General features: G+C 56.1%; 1 protein-coding gene across 8 annotated transcripts in view; it reads left to right on the forward strand.

The window, feature by feature from the left end:
- LOC137375825 (histone-lysine N-methyltransferase NSD2-like) overlaps positions 1-17207 on the forward strand; it is a 311894-nt gene that overhangs the window by 68820 nt on the left and 225867 nt on the right. For all 8 annotated transcript variants that reach the window (XR_010976069.1, XR_010976070.1, XM_068043335.1 and 5 more), the window contains 2 exons: positions 11615-11753; positions 15774-15943. Coding sequence is in view for 6 of the 8 variants with exons in the window: in XM_068043335.1 (XP_067899436.1) it covers positions 11615-11753; positions 15774-15943 (309 nt within the window). In the remaining 2 variants the exon portion in view is untranslated. The remainder of the gene's footprint in view (positions 1-11614; positions 11754-15773; positions 15944-17207) is intronic.

Consider the following 17207-nt stretch of genomic DNA (forward strand, 5'->3'; position numbering starts at 1 on the left):
TTCCCAGTCTCATCCTCCAAGGGACCAACATTCACTTTAGCTACTCTCTTCCCTTTTATATACTTATAGAAGCTTTTGCTATCTGTTTTTATATTTTGCACTAGTTTTATTTCACCTTTGCTCTTTTCATTACTTTTTTAGTAACCCTTTGTTGATCTTTAAAAAGTTTCCCAGTCTTCCAGCCTGCCACTGGCCTTTGCAATATGGTATGCCTTAGTTTTTGTCTTTGTTATCCTTAACGTCCTTGCTTAGAATGGATGTTTTTCCCCCTCCTTACAATCTGTCTTCCTCTCTGGAATATATTTTAGTTGGGAGGAATTGAATGTCTCCTTAAACATCTGCCACTGCTTATCAACTGTCCTACCTTTTAGTCTTCCTGCCCAGTCCACTAGGGCCAAATCTGTCCTCATGCCTATGTAATTACCTTTGTTTAACTCCAGAATGCTCGTGTGGGACTCCAGTTTCTTGCCCTCAAACTGAATTTGAAATTCTAGCATGCTGTGATCGCTCTTTCCTAGAGGATCCTTAACTATGAGATCGTTAATTAATCCCACCTCATTACACAATACCAAATCTAGAATAGCCTGCTCTCTGGCCCCACAAAATATTGCTCCAAAAAGCAATCTCTAATGCATTCAATGAACTCTCCCTCGAGGGAGTACCCTTGGACCCGAAATGTTGAGTACCCTTGGACATTCAATTCCCAAACCTGTTTTCCCTGCAACCACGCCTCAGTAATCGCCACTAAATCATACCCATTTGTCTCTATTTGCGCTGTTAACTCATTAATGTTATTCCGAATGCTTCGTGCATTCAGATACAAAGCCTTTAAGTTTGTTCTATTATCAAATTTCCCTACTCTTGTACAATTCCTTGGTGCAATATAACGTTCACAGCATTCTGTCCCTACCTTTTATTTTCTGGTAACAATCAGCCTGATCACTAATCTGCACTCCTACCCTGTCCTTTAACTTTGACTTCCTAATTTTCCATGCAACTCTACCCTCTTTCCCCCCTCCCCCCCTCCCCTCCCCTCCCCTATTTAGTTTAAAGCCCTATCTACAGCTATAGTTATGCAATTCGCCTGGGACTCTGGTCCCAGCATGATTCAGGTGGAGCCGTCCCATCGGAATAGCTCCCTCCTTCCCCAGTATTGGTGCCAATGTCCCATGAATTCGAACCCATTCCTCCCACACCAATCTTTGAGCCATGCATTTACCTCTTTAATCTGATTGACTCTGTGCCAATTAGCTCATGGCTCAGGTAGTATTTTTTTTTATTTAGAGATACAGCACTGAAACAGGCCCTTCGGCCCACCGAGTCTGTGCCGACCATCAACCACCCATTTATACTAATCCTACACTAATTCCATATTCCTACCACATCCCCACCTGTCCCTATATTTCCCTACCACCTACCTATACTAGGGGCAATTTATAATGGCCAATTTACCTATCATGCTGCAAGTCTTTGGCATGTGCGCGGAAACTGGAGCACCCAGAGGAAACCCACGCAGACACAGGAAGAACTTGCCAACTCCACACAGGCAGTACCCAGAATTGAACCCGGGTCGCTGGAGCTGTGAGGCTGCGGTGCTAACCACTGCGCCACTGTGCCGCCCTAGTAATCCGGAGATTATTACCTTTTTGGTTCTGATTTTTAATTTTGCCCCTAGCTGCTCATATTCCCTCAGCAGAACCTCTATCCTCATTCTACCTATATCGTTGGTACCGATGTGGAACACGACAACTGGATCTTCCCACCCCCCCCCCCCCCCACCTCACTCCAAGCTCCTCTGCAGCCCAGATGAGAGATCCTGAACCCTGGCACCAGGTAGGCAACACAGCCTTTGGGACTCTCGATCCTGGCCACAGAGAACAGTGGCTATGCCCCTAACTGTACTATCCCCGATTACAACTACATTTCTCTTTTCTCTCCCCACTTGAATGGCTCCCTGTACCATGGTGCTGTGGTCAGTTTGCTCATCCTCCCGAGAGTCTCTGCTCTCGTCCACACAGGGAGCAAGATTCTCGAACCTGTTGGACAAGGTCTGAGGCTGCTGCAACACTACCTCCTGGATCTACCTAATAGTCACACCCTCCTGTCCCTGACCACTGGCCAAATTCAAGATTGTTAATCTAAGGGGTGTGACTGTCTCCTGAAACACAGCGTCCAGGTAACTGTCCCTCTCCCTGATGTGTCGCAGCGTCAGCAGCTCAGACTCCAGCTCATCAACTCTGAGCCAGAGTTCCTCGAGCAGCCAACACTTGCTGCAGATGTGTTCACTAGAAACCACAATGGGGTCCACCAGCTCCCACATCATGCAGGTACAACACATCGCCTGGCCATGCATCTCTTTTTTATTTAATTAGATTTTAATTTGTTTCTTAAATTTCCAACTGGTCTTTAGTTTTTAATTGCAAAATATTTTTCCTCTGCACCTTTAATCTGAAGTCAGCTTAGAATAGGTAATTCAAATTAGCCGTTACTTACCAACCAATGAACTTACGGTTTTCCTGTGATGTCAGTCTTCACTGTTTTTACTCCGTTAAATTACCCAAAAATTAGATTTACACTAGGATCCTTGATTCCCTAAAAAAAAACACTACCTACTTAAAATGAACTGGAGACCTTTCTCTTTACTTTCGTAAATTACCGAGCTATTCAGAGTTATTCCCCAACAGCAGTTACTCACCAACCTATCACCTTGCAGCTTTTCTGTGATGTCACTGTTGACGTTCTTTTTTTCAAAATTCGAGCGCGCCTGGGCTGCTCTCAGAAGGTAAGTCCCACTCGCTGAGTGAACTCGCTCTCTCTCTCCCGCGCCCTCTCGCTCGCTCTCTCTCTCCCGCGCCCTCTCGCTCGCTCTCTCTCCCGCGCCCTCTCGCTCGCTCTCTCTCCCGCGCCCTCTCGCTCGCTCTCTCTCCCGCGCCCTCTCGCTCGCTCTCTCTCCCGCGCCCTCTCGCTCGCTCTCTCTCCCGCGCCCTCTCGCTCGCTCTCTCTCCCGCGCCCTCTCGCTCGCTCTCTCTCCCGCGCCCTCTCGCTCGCTCTCTCTCCCGCGCCCTCTCGCTCGCTCTCTCTCCCGCGCCCTCTCGCTCGCTCTCTCTCCCGCGCCCTCTCGCTCGCTCTCTCTCCCGCGCCCTCTCGCTCGCTCTCTCTCCCGCGCCCTCTCGCTCGCTCTCTCTCCCGCGCCCTCTCGCTCGCTCTCTCTCCCGCGCCCTCTCGCTCGCTCTCTCTCCCGCGCCCTCTCGCTCGCTCTCTCTCCCGCGCCCTCTCGCTCGCTCTCTCTCCCGCGCCCTCTCGCTCGCTCTCTCTCCCGCGCCCTCTCGCTCGCTCTCTCTCCCGCGCCCTCTCGCTCGCTCTCTCTCCCGCGCCCTCTCGCTCGCTCTCTCTCCCGCGCCCTCTCGCTCGCTCTCTCTCCCGCGCCCTCTCGCTCGCTCTCTCTCCCGCGCCCTCTCGCTCGCTCTCTCTCCCGCGCCCTCTCGCTCGCTCTCTCTCCCGCGCCCTCTCGCTCGCTCTCTCTCCCGCGCCCTCTCGCTCGCTCTCTCTCCCGCGCCCTCTCGCTCGCTCTCTCTCCCGCGCCCTCTCGCTCGCTCTCTCTCCCGCGCCCTCTCGCTCGCTCTCTCTCCCGCGCCCTCTCGCTCGCTCTCTCTCCCGCGCCCTCTCGCTCGCTCTCTCTCCCGCGCCCTCTCGCTCGCTCTCTCTCCCGCGCCCTCTCGCTCGCTCTCTCTCCCGCGCCCTCTCGCTCGCTCTCTCTCCCGCGCCCTCTCGCTCGCTCTCTCTCCCGCGCCCTCTCGCTCGCTCTCTCTCCCGCGCCCTCTCGCTCGCTCTCTCTCCCGCGCCCTCTCGCTCGCTCTCTCTCCCGCGCCCTCTCGCTCGCTCTCTCTCCCGCGCCCTCTCGCTCGCTCTCTCTCCCGCGCCCTCTCGCTCGCTCTCTCTCCCGCGCCCTCTCGCTCGCTCTCTCTCCCGCGCCCTCTCGCTCGCTCTCTCTCCCGCGCCCTCTCGCTCGCTCTCTCTCCCGCGCCCTCTCGCTCGCTCTCTCTCCCGCGCCCTCTCGCTCGCTCTCTCTCCCGCGCCCTCTCGCTCGCTCTCTCTCCCGCGCCCTCTCGCTCGCTCTCTCTCCCGCGCCCTCTCGCTCGCTCTCTCTCCCGCGCCCTCTCGCTCGCTCTCTCTCCCGCGCCCCCTCGCTCGCTCTCTCTCCCGCGCCCCCTCGCTCGCTCTCTCTCCCGCGCCCCCTCGCTCGCTCTCTCTCCCGCGCCCCCTCGCTCGCTCTCTCTCCCGCGCCCCCTCGCTCGCTCTCTCTCCCGCGCCCCCTCGCTCGCTCTCTCTCCCGCGCCCCCTCGCTCGCTCTCTCTCCCGCGCCCCCTCTCGCTCGCTCTCTCTCCCGCGCCCCCTCGCTCGCTCTCTCTCCCGCGCCCCCTCGCTCGCTCTCTCTCCCGCGCCCCCTCGCTCGCTCTCTCTCCCGCGCCCCCTCGCTCGCTCTCTCTCCCGCGCCCCCTCGCTCGCTCTCTCTCCCGCGCCCCCTCGCTCGCTCTCTCTCCCGCGCCCCCTCGCTCGCTCTCTCTCCCGCGCCCCCTCGCTCGCTCTCTCTCCCGCGCCCCCTCGCTCGCTCTCTCTCCCGCGCCCCCTCGCTCGCTCTCTCTCCCGCGCCCCCTCGCTCGCTCTCTCTCCCGCGCCCCCTCGCTCGCTCTCTCTCCCGCGCCCCCTCGCTCGCTCTCTCTCCCGCGCCCCCTCGCTCGCTCTCTCTCCCGCGCCCCCTCGCTCGCTCTCTCTCCCGCGCCCCCTCGCTCGCTCTCTCTCCCGCGCCCCCTCGCTCGCTCTCTCTCCCGCGCCCCCTCGCTCGCTCTCTCTCCCGCGCCCCCTCGCTCGCTCTCTCTCCCGCGCCCCCTCGCTCGCTCTCTCTCCCGCGCCCCCCTCGCTCGCCCCCTCGCTCGCTCTCTCCCGCGCCCCCTCGCTCGCTCTCTCTCCCGCGCCCCCTCGCTCGCTCTCTCTCCCGCGCCCCCTCGCTCGCCTCGCTCTCCCGCGCCCCCTCGCTCGCTCGCTCTCCCGCGCCCCCTCGCTCGCTCGCTCTCCCGCGCCCCCTCGCTCGCTCTCTCTCCCGCGCCCCCTCGCTCGCTCTCTCTCCCGCGCCCACCTCGCTCGCTCGCTCTCCCGCGCCCCCTCGCTCGCTCGCTCTCCCGCGCCCCCTCGCTCGCTCGCTCTCCCGCGCCCCCTCGCTCGCTCGCTCTCCCGCGCCCCCCTCGCTCGCTCGCTCTCCGCGCCCCCTCGCTCGCACTCGCTCTCCCCGCGCCCCACCTCGCTCGCTCGCTCTCCACCGCGCCCCCTCGCTCGCTCTCTCTCCCGCGCCCCCTCGCTCGCTCTCTCTCCCGCGCCCCTCTCGCGCGCTCGCTCTCTCTCGCTCGCTCCTCTCCGCGCCCTCTCGCGCTCGCTCTCTCTCCCGCGCCCTCTCGCGCTCGCTCTCTCTCCCGCGCCCTCTCGCGCTCGCTCTCTCCTCCCGCGCCCTCTCGCGCTCGCTCTCTCTCCCGCGCCCTCTCGCGCTCGCGCTCTCTCTCCCGCGCCCTCTCGCGCTCGCTCTCTCTCCCGCGCCCTCTCGCGCTCGCTCTCTCTCCCGCGCCCTCTCGCGCTCGCTCTCTCTCCCGCGCCCTCTCGCGCTCGCTCTCTCTCCCGCGCCCTCTCGCGCTCGCTCTCTCTCCCGCGCCCTCTCGCGCTCGCTCTCTCTCCCGCGCCCTCTCGCCTCGCTCGCTCTCTCCCGCGCCCTCTCGCGCTCGCTCGCTCTCCCCGCGCCCTCTCGCGCTCGCTCTCGCTCTCTCGCGCCCCTCTCCCCCGCGCCCTCTCGCGCTCGCTCGCTCTCTCCCGCGCCCTCTCGCGCTCGCTCGCTCTCCCGCGCCCTCTCGCGCTCGCTCGCTCGCTCTCCCGCGCCCTCTCGCGCTCGCTCGCTCTCCCGCGCCCTCTCGCGCTCGCTCGCCTCTCCCGCGCCCTCTCGCGCTCGCTCGCTCTCCCGCGCCCTCTCGCGCTCGCTCGCTCTCTCCCGCGCCCTCTCGCGCTTCGCTCGCTCTCTCCCGCGCCCTCTCGCGCTCCAGCTCGCTCTCCCGCGCCCTCTCTCGCGCTCGCTCGCTCTCCCGCGCCCTCTCTCGCGCTCGCTCGCTCTCCCGCGCCCTCTCGCGCTCGCTCGCTCTCCCGCGCCCTCTCGCGCTCGCTCGCTCTCCCGCGCCCTCTCGCGCTCGCTCGCTCTCCCGCGCCCTCTCGCGCTCTCGCTTCGCTCTCCCGCGCCCTCTCGCGCTCGCTCGCTCTCCCGCGCCCTCTCGCGCTCGCTCGCTCTCCCGCGCCCTCTCGCGCCTCGCTCGCTCTCCCGCGCCCTCTCGCGCTCGCTCGCTCTCCCGCGCCCTCTCGCGCTCGCTCGCTCTCTCCGCGCCCTCTCGCGCTCGCTCGCTCTCCCGCGCCCTCTCGCGCTCGCTCGCTCTCCCGCGCCCTCTCGCGCTCTCGCTCTCTCTCCCGCGCCCTCTCGCGCTCGCTCGCTCTCTCCCGCGCCCTCTCGCGCTCGCGCTCTCTCCCGCGCCCTCTTCGCGCTCGCTCTCTCTCCCGCGCCCCTCTCGCGCTCGCTCTCTCTCCCGCGCCCTCTCGCGCTCGCTCTCTCTCCCGCGCCCTCTCGCGCTCGCTCTCTCTCCCGCGCCCTCTCGCGCTCGCTCTCTCTCTCCCGCGCCCTCTCGCCTCGCTCTCTCTCCCGCGCCCTCTCGCGCTCGCTCTCTCTCCCGCGCCCTCGCTCTCTCTCCCGCGCCCTCGCTCTCTCTCCCGCGCCCTCGCTCTCTCTCCCGCGCCCTCGCTCTCTCTCCCGCGCCCTCGCTCTCTCTCCCGCGCGCCTCGCTCCTCTCTCCCGCGCCCTCGCTCTCTCTCCCGCGCCCTCGCTCTCTCTCCCGCGCCCTCGCTCTCTCTCCCGCGCCCTCGCTCTCTCTCCCCGCGCCCTCGCTCTCTCTCCCGCGCCCTCGCTCTCTCTCCCGCGCCCTCGCTCTCTCTCCCGCGCCCTCGCTCTCTCTCCCGCGCCCTCGCTCTCTCTCCCGCGCCCTCGCTCTCTCTCCCGCGCCCTCGCTCTCTCTCCCGCGCCCTCGCTCTCTCTCCCGCGCCCTCGCTCTCTCTCCCGCGCCCTCGCTCTCTCTCCCCGCGCCCTCGCTCTCTCTCCCGCGCCCTCGCTCTCTCTCCCGCGCCCTCGCTCTCTCTCCCGCGCCCTCGCTCTCTCTCCCGCGCCCTCGCTCTCTCTCCCGCGCCCTCGCTCTCTCTCCCGCGCCCCTCGCTCTCTCTCCCGCGCCCCTCGCTCTCTCTCCCGCGCCCTCGCTCTCTCTCCCGCGCCCTCGCTCTCTCTCCCGCGCCCTCGCTCTCTCTCCCGCGCCCTCGCTCTCTCTCCCGCGCCCTCGCTCTCTCTCCCGCGCCCTCGCTCTCTCTCCCGCGCCCTCGCTCTCTCTCCCGCGCCCTCGCTCTCTCTCTCCCGCGCCCTCGCTCTCTCTCCCGCGCCCTTCGCTCTCTCTCCCGCGCCCTCGCTCTCTCTCCCGCGCCCTCGCTCTCTCTCCCGCGCCCTCGCTCTCTCTCCCGCGCCCTCGCTCTCTCTCCCGCGCCCTCGCTCTCTCTCCCGCGCCCTCGCTCTCTCTCCCGCGCCCTCGCTCTCTCTCCCGCGCCCTCGCTCTCTCTCCCGCGCCCTCGCTCTCTCTCCCCGGCCCTCGCTCTCTCGCCCTCGCTCTCTCTCCTCCCGCGCCCTCGCTCTCTCTCCCGCGCCCCTCGCTCCTCTCTCCCGCGCCCTCGCTCTCTCTCCCGCGCCCTCGCTCTCTCTCCCGCGCCCTCGCTCTCTCTCCCGCGCCCTCGCTCTCTCTCCGCGCCCTCGCTCTCTCTCCGCGCCCTCACTCTCCCGCCTCGCTCTCTCTCCCGCGCCCTCGCTCTCTCTCCCGCGCCCTCGCTCTCTCTCCCGCGCCCTCGCTCTCTCTCCCGCGCCCTCGCTCTCTCTCCCGCGCCCTCGCTCTCTCTCCCGCGCCCTCGCTCTCTCTCCCGCGCCCTCGCTCTCTCTCCCGCGCCCTCGCTCTCTCTCCCGCGCCCTCGCTCTCTCTCCCGCGCCCTCGCTCTCTCTCCCGCGCCCTCGCTCTCGCCTCTCCCGCGCCCTCGCGCGCTCTCCCCGCGCCCTCGCGCGCTCTCCCGCGCCCTCGCGCGCTCTCCCGCGCCCTCGCGCGCTCTCCCGGCCGCCGCGCCTCGCGCGGCGCTCTCCCGCGCCCTCGCGCGCTCTCCCGCGCCCTCGCGCGCTCTCCCGCGCCCCTCGCGCTCTCCGGCTCCCGCGCCCTCGCGCGCTCTCCCGCGCCCTCGCGCGCTCTCCCCGCGCCCTCGCGCGCTCTCCCGCGCCCTCGCGCGCTCTCCCCGCGCCCTCGCGCGCTCTCCCGCGCCCCTCGCGCGCTCTCCCGCGCGCTCTCCCGCGCCCTCGCGCGCTCTCCCGCGCCCTCCGCGCGCTCTCCCCGCGCCCTCGCGCGCTCTCCCGCGCCCCTCGCGCGCTCTCCCTCTCTCCCGCGCCCTCGCCGCGCTTCGCTCTCTCTCCCGCGCCCTCGCGCGCGCTCGCTCTCTCTCCCGCGCCCTCGCGCGCTCGCTCCTCGCTCTCTCTCCCCGCGCCCCTCGCGCGCTCGCTCTCTCTCCCGCGCCCTCGCGCGCTTCGCTCTCTCTCCCGCGCCCTCGCGCGCTCGCTCTCTCTCCCGCGCCCTCGCGCGCTCGCTCTCTCTCTCCCGCGCCCTCGCGCGCTCGCTCTCTCTCCCGCGCCCTCGCGCGCTGGCTCTCTCTCCCCGCGCCCCCGCGCGCTGGCTCTCTCTCTCCCGCGCCCCCTCGCGCTCGCTCTCTCTCTCCCGCGCCCCCTCGCGCTCGCTCTCTCTCTCCCGCGCCCCCTCGCGCTCGCTCTCTCTCTCCCGCGCCCCCTCGCGCTCGCTCTCTCTCTCCCGCGCCCCCTCGCGCTCGCTCTCTCTCTCCCGCGCCCCCCTCGCGCATCGCTTCGCTCTCTTCCCGCGCCCCCCTCGCGCTCGCTCGCTCTCCTCCCGCGCCCCCTCGCGCTCGCTCTCTCTCTCCCGCGCCCCCTCCGCGCTCGCTCTCTCTCTCCCGCGCCCCCTCGCGCTCGCTCTCTCTCTCCCCGCGCCCTCTTCGCTCGCTCTCTCTCTCTCTCCCGCGCCCCCTCGCGCTCTCTCTCTCTCTCCCGCGCCCCCCTCGCGCTCTCTCTCTCTCTCTCTCTCTCTCTCTCTCCCGCGCCCCCTCGCTCTCTCTCTCTCTCTCTCTCTCTCTCTCTCTCCCGCGCGCGCTCTCTCTCTCTCCCGCGCCCTCTCGCTCGCTCGCTCTCTCTCTCCCGCGCCCTCTCGCTCGCTCTCTCTCTCTCTCCCGCGCCCTCTCGCGCTCTCTCTCTCTCTCTCCCGCGCCCTCTCGCGCTCTCTCTCTCTCTCCCGCGCCCTCTCGCTCTCTCTCTCTCTCTCCCGCGCCTCTCGCTCTCTCTCTCTCTCTCCCGCGCCCTCTCGCTCTCTCTCTCTCTCTCCCGCGCCCCTCTCGCTCTCTCTCTCTCTCTCCCCGCGCCCTCTCGCTCTCTCTCTCTCTCTCCCGCGCCCTCTCGCTCTCTCTCTCTCTCTCCCGCCCAGCCCTCTCGCTCTCTCTCTCTCTCTCCCGCGCCCTCTCGCTCTCTCTCTCTCTCTCTCCCGCGCCCTCATCGCTCTCTCTCTCTCTCTCTCTCCCGCGCCCTCTCGCTTCTCTCTCTCTCTCTCCCGCGCCCTCTCGCTCTCTCTCTCTCTCTCTCCCGCGCCCCCTCGCTCTCTCGCTCTCTCATCTCTCTCTCTCTCTCTCCCGCGCGCGCTCTCTCTCTCTCTCTCTCTCTCTCTCTCTCTCTCTCCCCCCGCGTCCCCTTCCCTCCCCTCTCTCGCGCGCGCGCGCGCTCTCTTTCCCCCCCCCCCCCCCCCCCCCACCCTCTCGTGTGCGCTGACACTTGTTTCTATTGAAACTGTTTATGCTTCAGGCATTGCATTACAGATCATAACTTGTTTATGGCCACCACTCCTGACATTTAACCACCACTGCTATTTTCACTCCTCTTGGCCAATTTTACTGCTATGAAGAACTTTGGGATGATGTGTTATGCTAATAGTGTTATACAAGGAAGGAAAGAACTTTCATTTATAAAATGCTTTTCCAAATTTGGGTCTGCTGCAGATGTCTTCTTGAGCTTAGTGGCATTGCTCATTCCTGTTGGTGAGTCCTACACCCCTTTTTTTGCCAGAACAGACTTGTACGACTCAAAATTTACTTGTACGGTAGTTTAGCTTGGGTGTGTAACAATAGTACCCCTTTGTGAGGTGAACTGGATTTATATCTCTTGCACAAAGCCTTTATGTGTCTCCAATCTATTTAAGGCAGACCAAAAATGCCTGATAAGTCATGCTAGATGTGACTCGTTCAGCAGCTTTATTCACAGCAGGTGCAATAGTCATAATTAGACTTAATAAAATCAGTACAATTTGCATGTAGTACAAAATGTAAAAACATGTGTTGGCTTAAAAAAAAACTTACCAAGTGTTTTCCGGCATTCTTCTCAGCCTGGCTGAAGTTTGTCCCTGTCGCTTTCTGTTTAAAAACCTGACTTCACAGCTGTTGCAAGACATGGGTGTCAGTGAATGTTTCTGTTTCTATGTCTGTTTTTACCTCCCATGTTGACAACCAGAAGGGAAAGTCTGCCAGACAATCTCAACCAGGTACCCAGGCCCAAAGATTTCCCAACTCAATGGATGTGAAGTATTTGCCAAGTACTGAGACAGGCTAACATCGTCCACTAGTTACAAACTTTAGGGAAAACCGTTTTAATATTAGTAGTTAATCACCTTTCAACTTGTACTTTAAAAAAACTTGAGTGGAAACACTTTCCTTCAAAACCTCAACATTTAAAGGCAACTTATTTCAGATCCTTTCTATGGCTCAAATGGTATTTAAAAGATCCTGAAATAATATGTGCCTTTTATGTTCTTAGGATATTCCAAAATGGATGAAAGGCAAAATATTAATGTATGTTGTAATATTTTTTTCTTTTACTGGCTAAAAGCATCAGTGAGAGCTCCTACGGAAACATAACCAAAGCGATAAGGAAAGACTAGTGAATCACCATGTCCACATAGGTGTCCCTAAAATAGTGGTTGGGAATGGGGAAACTATCATTGCATCCAAAGATTTCTTTTTTGGTCAAGGATGCAATTGCTTCTTTATTTTATGAATGGGACTTTTTCTCAGAGGTAAGCACAGCATGATGGGTTTTTTAATGTTTTTTTTTCAATTAAATTTGAACCACTTGGCATGACTTGCATCCTAGGCAATGTTGGATACTTTTCCACAAGCTGCAGGTATGTTGAATGCAAGCTGGATCAAAAATCTGTTACGTAGGTAATTATTCCTCAATAATATAACTCCTCATCTGACTCTGAAATTATTACAAAGTGGTCTTGTAATGTAAAGCAGTTTTTGGGTTTAGAATGAAATAACTTAGCTAGTTGTCCCTGATAGTTTAAAACTGTATGGTGAGATTTATGAGAAACAATATATAACATGAAATATTGTTCTGACCAAGTCATTTTGATTTCAGTGTGTTGGAAGGCGGAAGAAGGTGATTCCAGTGAAGTTTGAGGTTGGAGATCTGGTATGGGTGAAGTTTAGTAGACGTCCTTGGTGGCCTAGTGCTGTCTGTCTTGATCCTCTGCTGAAGATTCACACCAAGATGAAGGGTAGGTATTTGGATGCAAAATGTTTTGAGAAAGAAATGTGAATCTGGTTGTTGCTTAGAGATGAGCTACATGATTTGCTAATGGACTCTGATCAGAAGCAGTAGACAGAGTGCATACTGAACTCTTTGAGGACCCATGATGCTTCTTGCATACCAGATTATTTTTTCCCCTTTCTCAATTGCTGCACGTGTTCCTCAAGGCAGTATCTTCAGCTGCTTCATTAATAATATTCCCCCATCAAAAGTGGGAATGTACACTGGTGATTGCACAGTGTTCAGCTCCATTCACAATTCCTTAGATGATGCAGACCATGTTCACATCCAGCAAGACCTGGACAACATTCAGGCTTGGGCTGATAAGTGGCAAGTGTTACAGGAGAGACCATTCTCTTTAAAACGAGATATGAACTACCCAGACAGATTAAAGCATTATATGACAAGGTTTCACATTTTAAGACTTTTACTATAGCAACTAAACTAAGAATCAGCATTAACTAAACTGTACTCAATAGGTAGCTAATACACTAAATTACAAAGTAAGGTATTTCCCATTAACTTAATTCACGCATTCGAAAACCGAACACATTTACACATTATACCATGTTCTCAGTGAAAAAGTAATACTTGCAGTTAAAAGTCCTAAACTCCTCACAGTTGCAATGGGTTGGATCTCCCGGTGTCCTTCTCAAAGCCAGCGTCCTCTTCGCTCACTTCTTCCGAGCATGAGTTCTCCCTCAGTTTGAGGGAGAGAAAAGTGGGTCTAAGACTGGTATTTTAAACAATGAATAGAAATAGTTTCCTTGCCAGTGTTTGACCTGATGCCCCCGAGGTCCGGAGTCAATGTTGAGGACTCTCCGGCCACTCCTTCCCAAATGTATACTACTGTGCCACCACATCTGGTGGGTCTATCCTGCCGGTGGGACAGGACATACCCAGGGATGGTTATTGAAGAGTCTGGGGCATTAGTTGTAAGGTATTGTGATTCAGTGAGTTTGACTAGGTCAGGCCTAGCTTCCAGTCTTGGCACAAGTTGCCGGATGTTAGTGAGAGGAACTTTGCAGCATCAACTGGGCAGGTTGTTGCTGGTGCTAAGGTCAATGCAGGGTGGTCCATCCGATTTTATTCTTTTTCAACTTTTCTGTGGCGGTTTGGTACAATTAAGTGGCTTGCTTAGACCATTTCGGAGAGCAATTAAGACTCAACTACATTGCTGTGGATCTGAAGTCACATGTAGGCCGACCAGGTAAGATTGGCAGATCTTGTCGCCTAAAGGACATTAGTGAACCAAATGAGATTTTACGACAATCCAATAGTTTCGTTGTTACCATTATTGAGGCTAGCTTTTTATTCCAGATTTATTTAATAATTGAATTTAAAATTCCACCAGTTGCCATGGTGGGATTTGAATTCATGTCTCTAGGGAATTAGTCCCAGGCTCTGGATTACTAGCCCAGTAACATTACCACTGTGCTACCGTTCCCATGATGCAGGCATCGGAAGTAAGACCTGGGCTTATTGTCCATCCCTATATAACCTTGAGAAGATGGTGGCGAACTGCATTTTTGAACTGCTGCTGTTGGTGTGGTGTAGGTAGTCTCATAATGTCGTTAGGGAGACTGTTCCAGAAATTTGATCCAGCAGCAAAAAAAGAACAGTGATATATTTCCAAGTTGGGATGGTGTGTGACTTGGAAGGGAACTTGCAGGTGGTGTTCTGATGAGCCTGCTGCCCTTACCCTTCTATGCAGTAGAGGTCATGGGTTTGAAAGGTGTTGTGGAAGAAATCTTGGTGGGTTGTTGCAATACATCTTATAGATGGTGCACACACGATGCGCCAGTGGAGTATGGTGTAGATCTTTAAGGTGGTGGATGACATGCTGCTTTGACCTGGACGGTGTTTAGCTTTTTGAGTGCTGTTGGAGATGCACTCATCCAGGCAAGTGCAGAGTATTTCATCACAATCCTTACTTGCATATTGTAGTTGATGGACAGGCTTTGGCGAGTCAGGACGCAAGTCGCTCACCACAGAATACCCAACCTCTGATGCCCTTGTAGCCACAGTATTTATGTGGCTGGTTCAGCTAAGTTTCTGGTCAATGGCAGCCTCCCATGTCAATGATGTTAGGGATGTTCAATGATGGAATGTTAAGGGGAGGTGGTTCGACTCTTTCTTGTTGGAGATGGTCATTGCCGGGCACTTGTGTAACACAAATATTACTTGTGTTAGGAACGCTGGACTTTGGAGGATAGTTATGTTTCAAAAGCTGTGATCTTTAATGCAGTGTAAAGATTGCCTTATTAACGGAAGTCCAGTCGAACATGAACCTAGATATGAACTAGGAGCGGGAGTAGGCCACTCGGCCCCTCGAGCCTGCTCCACCATTCAACAAGATCATGGCTGATCTGATTGTAACTTCAACTCCACATTCCCGCCTACCCCCAATATCCTGTCACCCCCTTGCTTATCAAGAATCTATCTACCTCTGCCTTAAAAATATTTAAAGACTCTGCTTCCACTGCCTTTTGAGGAAGAGAATTCCAAAGACTCATGACCCTGAGAGAAAATGTTTCTCCTCATCTCTGTCTTAAATGGTTGACTCCTTACTTTAAATATTGATCCCAGTTCTAGATTGTCCCACAAGGGGAAACATCCTTTCCACAGTCACCATGTCAAGACCCCTCAGGTTCTTGTGTTTCAATCAAGTTGCCTCTTACTCTTCTAAACTCCAGCAGATACAAGCCCAGCCTGTCTAACCATCCCTCATAAGACAATCCGCCCATTCCAGGTTTGGTCTGGTAAACCTTCTCTGAACTGCTTCCAGCGCATTTACATCCTTCCTGAAACAAGGGCACCAATACAGTACACAGTACTCCAGATATGGTCGCACCAATGCCCTGTATAACTGAAGCATAACCTCCCTACTTTTGTATTCAATTCCCCTCGCAATAAACGATAACATTCTATTAGCTTTCCTAATTACTTGCTGAACCTGCTTATTAACCTTTTGCGATTCATGCACTAGGATACCCAGATCCCTCTGTTTCTCAGCTCTGCAATCTCTCACCGGTTATATGATAGGCTTTTTTATTATTCCTGCAAAAATGGACAATTTCACATTTTTCCACATTATACTCCATTTGCCAGATCTTTGCCCACTCACTGAACCTATCTATATCCCTTTGTAGTCCCCTTATGTCCCCTTCATAACTTACTTTCCTACCTATCTTTGTGTCATCAGCAAATTTAACAACCATACCTTTGGTCCCTTCATCCAAGTCATTTATATAAATTGTAAAAAGTTGAGGCCCCAGCACTGATCCCTGTGGCACATCAACTCATTACATCTTGCCAACCAGAAAATGACTCATTTCTGCCTACTCTGTTTCATGTTAGCTAGCCAATCTTCTATCCATGCCAACATGTTACCCCCTACACAATGAGCTTTTATTTTCTGCAATAACCTTTGATGTGGCACCTTATCAAATGCCTTCTGGAAATCTAAGTACAGTACATCCACTTGTTCCCTTTTATCTACAGCACATGTTAATTCAAAGAATTCCAATAAATTGGTTAAACGTGATTTCCATTCCACAAAACCGTGTCGACTCTGCCTGATTACTTGGAATTTTTTTAAGTGCCCTGCTATAACGTCTTTAATCAAAGCTTCTTACTAATGGTCATTCCACAAGTGAGGATACCAGATGACGAGCTTCCATGCCCCTGCCAATTCTGAATAAATGGCCTTATGGTGTTAGCTGCCTCCAAATCTCAAGTTTTCCCCTGGCTTTGAAAATCCTGGCTTTGTCTGCCCTTCGCCATCTTATGGTGAGCCAACTGAGATCAGAAACTTGCCATCTGGAGAAACGTACCCATCGGAGGAGTTTTACTTTTTTTTGAAAAAAGTGACATTTGGTGGATCTGTTTCATTCTACAACACTTTAAAATCAAGTACATAGCCACAGAGTGGCACTTTCTGAATGTTTTTGTTCACTGTTTTGACGTCTGTATTTTTTTTAATTAGAGCCCAGCAGGAGGCCCTGTCGACAATATCACATTCAGTTTTTTGGCGTCATTGTAGAGCACGCCTGGGTTGCATCAGCAGTGATTGAGCCATTTGAAGGAAAACATCAGTTTGAGCTGCTGGTTCAAAGGAATGCCAAAAATGGAGAAACTGATGTGCCGAGAAACAAGGTGCTGTATATGCTGTATCCATTTTGCTATATTGTCACAATGTAATCAGGTAGAGTCAACACGGTTTTGTGAAAGGGAAACCAAACCTCAATAATAAAGATTAAAAGCATTGAGATAAACTCTGAAATTGAAATATAATGAATGTGCTGTTGATAATTTTACAGTTATGCTCTTTTTCTCTCCAGAATGAAAAGTTTCAAAAGCTGCTAATGAATCCTTGTATTTATGTAGTGCATTTAATGTACTAAAACTTCCCAAGGTGCTTCACGGGCATTATAAAACAAAATTTGACACTGAGCAACGTAAGGAGATATTAGGGAAGATGACCAGTTTGGTCAAAGAGCTAGGTTTTAATGAGTGGCTTAAAGGAGGAAAGTAGAGAAGCACAGAGGTTTAGGGAGGGAATTCCAGAGCTTAGGGCCTAGGCACCTGAAGGCACATTCACCAATGGTGGAGCGATTTAAAATTGGGGATGCTCAAGAGGCTGGAATTAGAGGTACACCAATATTTCTCAGGGTTGTAGGACTGGAGGAAGTTAGAGATGGGGAGGGGCCAGGGTGTGGGGGGATTTTAAAACAAGGATGAGAATTTTAAAATCAAAGTGTTTAACTGGGAGCCAGTCTAGATCAATTAGCACAGCGGTGATGCGTGAATGGCGTTTAGTGCGAGTTAGGACACGGGCAGCAGAGTTTTGGATGACCTCAAGTTTATGGAGGGTAGAATGTGGGAGGCTGGCCAGGAGTGCATTAGAATGGTAAAGTCTGGAGGTAACAAAAGCATTGATGAGGATTTCAGCAGCAGAAGAGTAAAGATGGGAGATGATACAGAGGTGGAATTAGGCAGTCTTCAGGATGGTGCTGATCTGTGGTTGAAAGGTTGAAAAACACTGAGGTTGCCAACAGTCTGGTGCAGCCTCAGACAGTTGCAAGGGAGAGGAATGAAATTGGTGAGGGAGTGTAGTTTGTGGCAGGGACAAAGGCAATGGCTTCAGTCTTCCCATTTATTTAATTGGAGGAAATTTCTACTCATCTGGGATGTCGAATAAACAGACAGTAGAGGGGTTGAGAGAGGTGGTGGTAAGGAAGAGCTAGGTGTCGTCAGTGTACATATGGAAACTGATGCAACATTGTCACCAAGGACAGCAGGTGGATGAGATCTAGGAGGGCTCTAAGGATAGATCCTTCGGGGCATGAATGGTAAGAGAAGCCATTGTTGATAATTCTCTGGCTACGATTAGATAGCTAAAAATGGAACCAGACGAATG

This window comes from Heterodontus francisci, chromosome 12 (genome assembly GCF_036365525.1).
Source record: "Heterodontus francisci isolate sHetFra1 chromosome 12, sHetFra1.hap1, whole genome shotgun sequence".
Taxonomy (NCBI): domain Eukaryota; kingdom Metazoa; phylum Chordata; class Chondrichthyes; order Heterodontiformes; family Heterodontidae; genus Heterodontus; species Heterodontus francisci.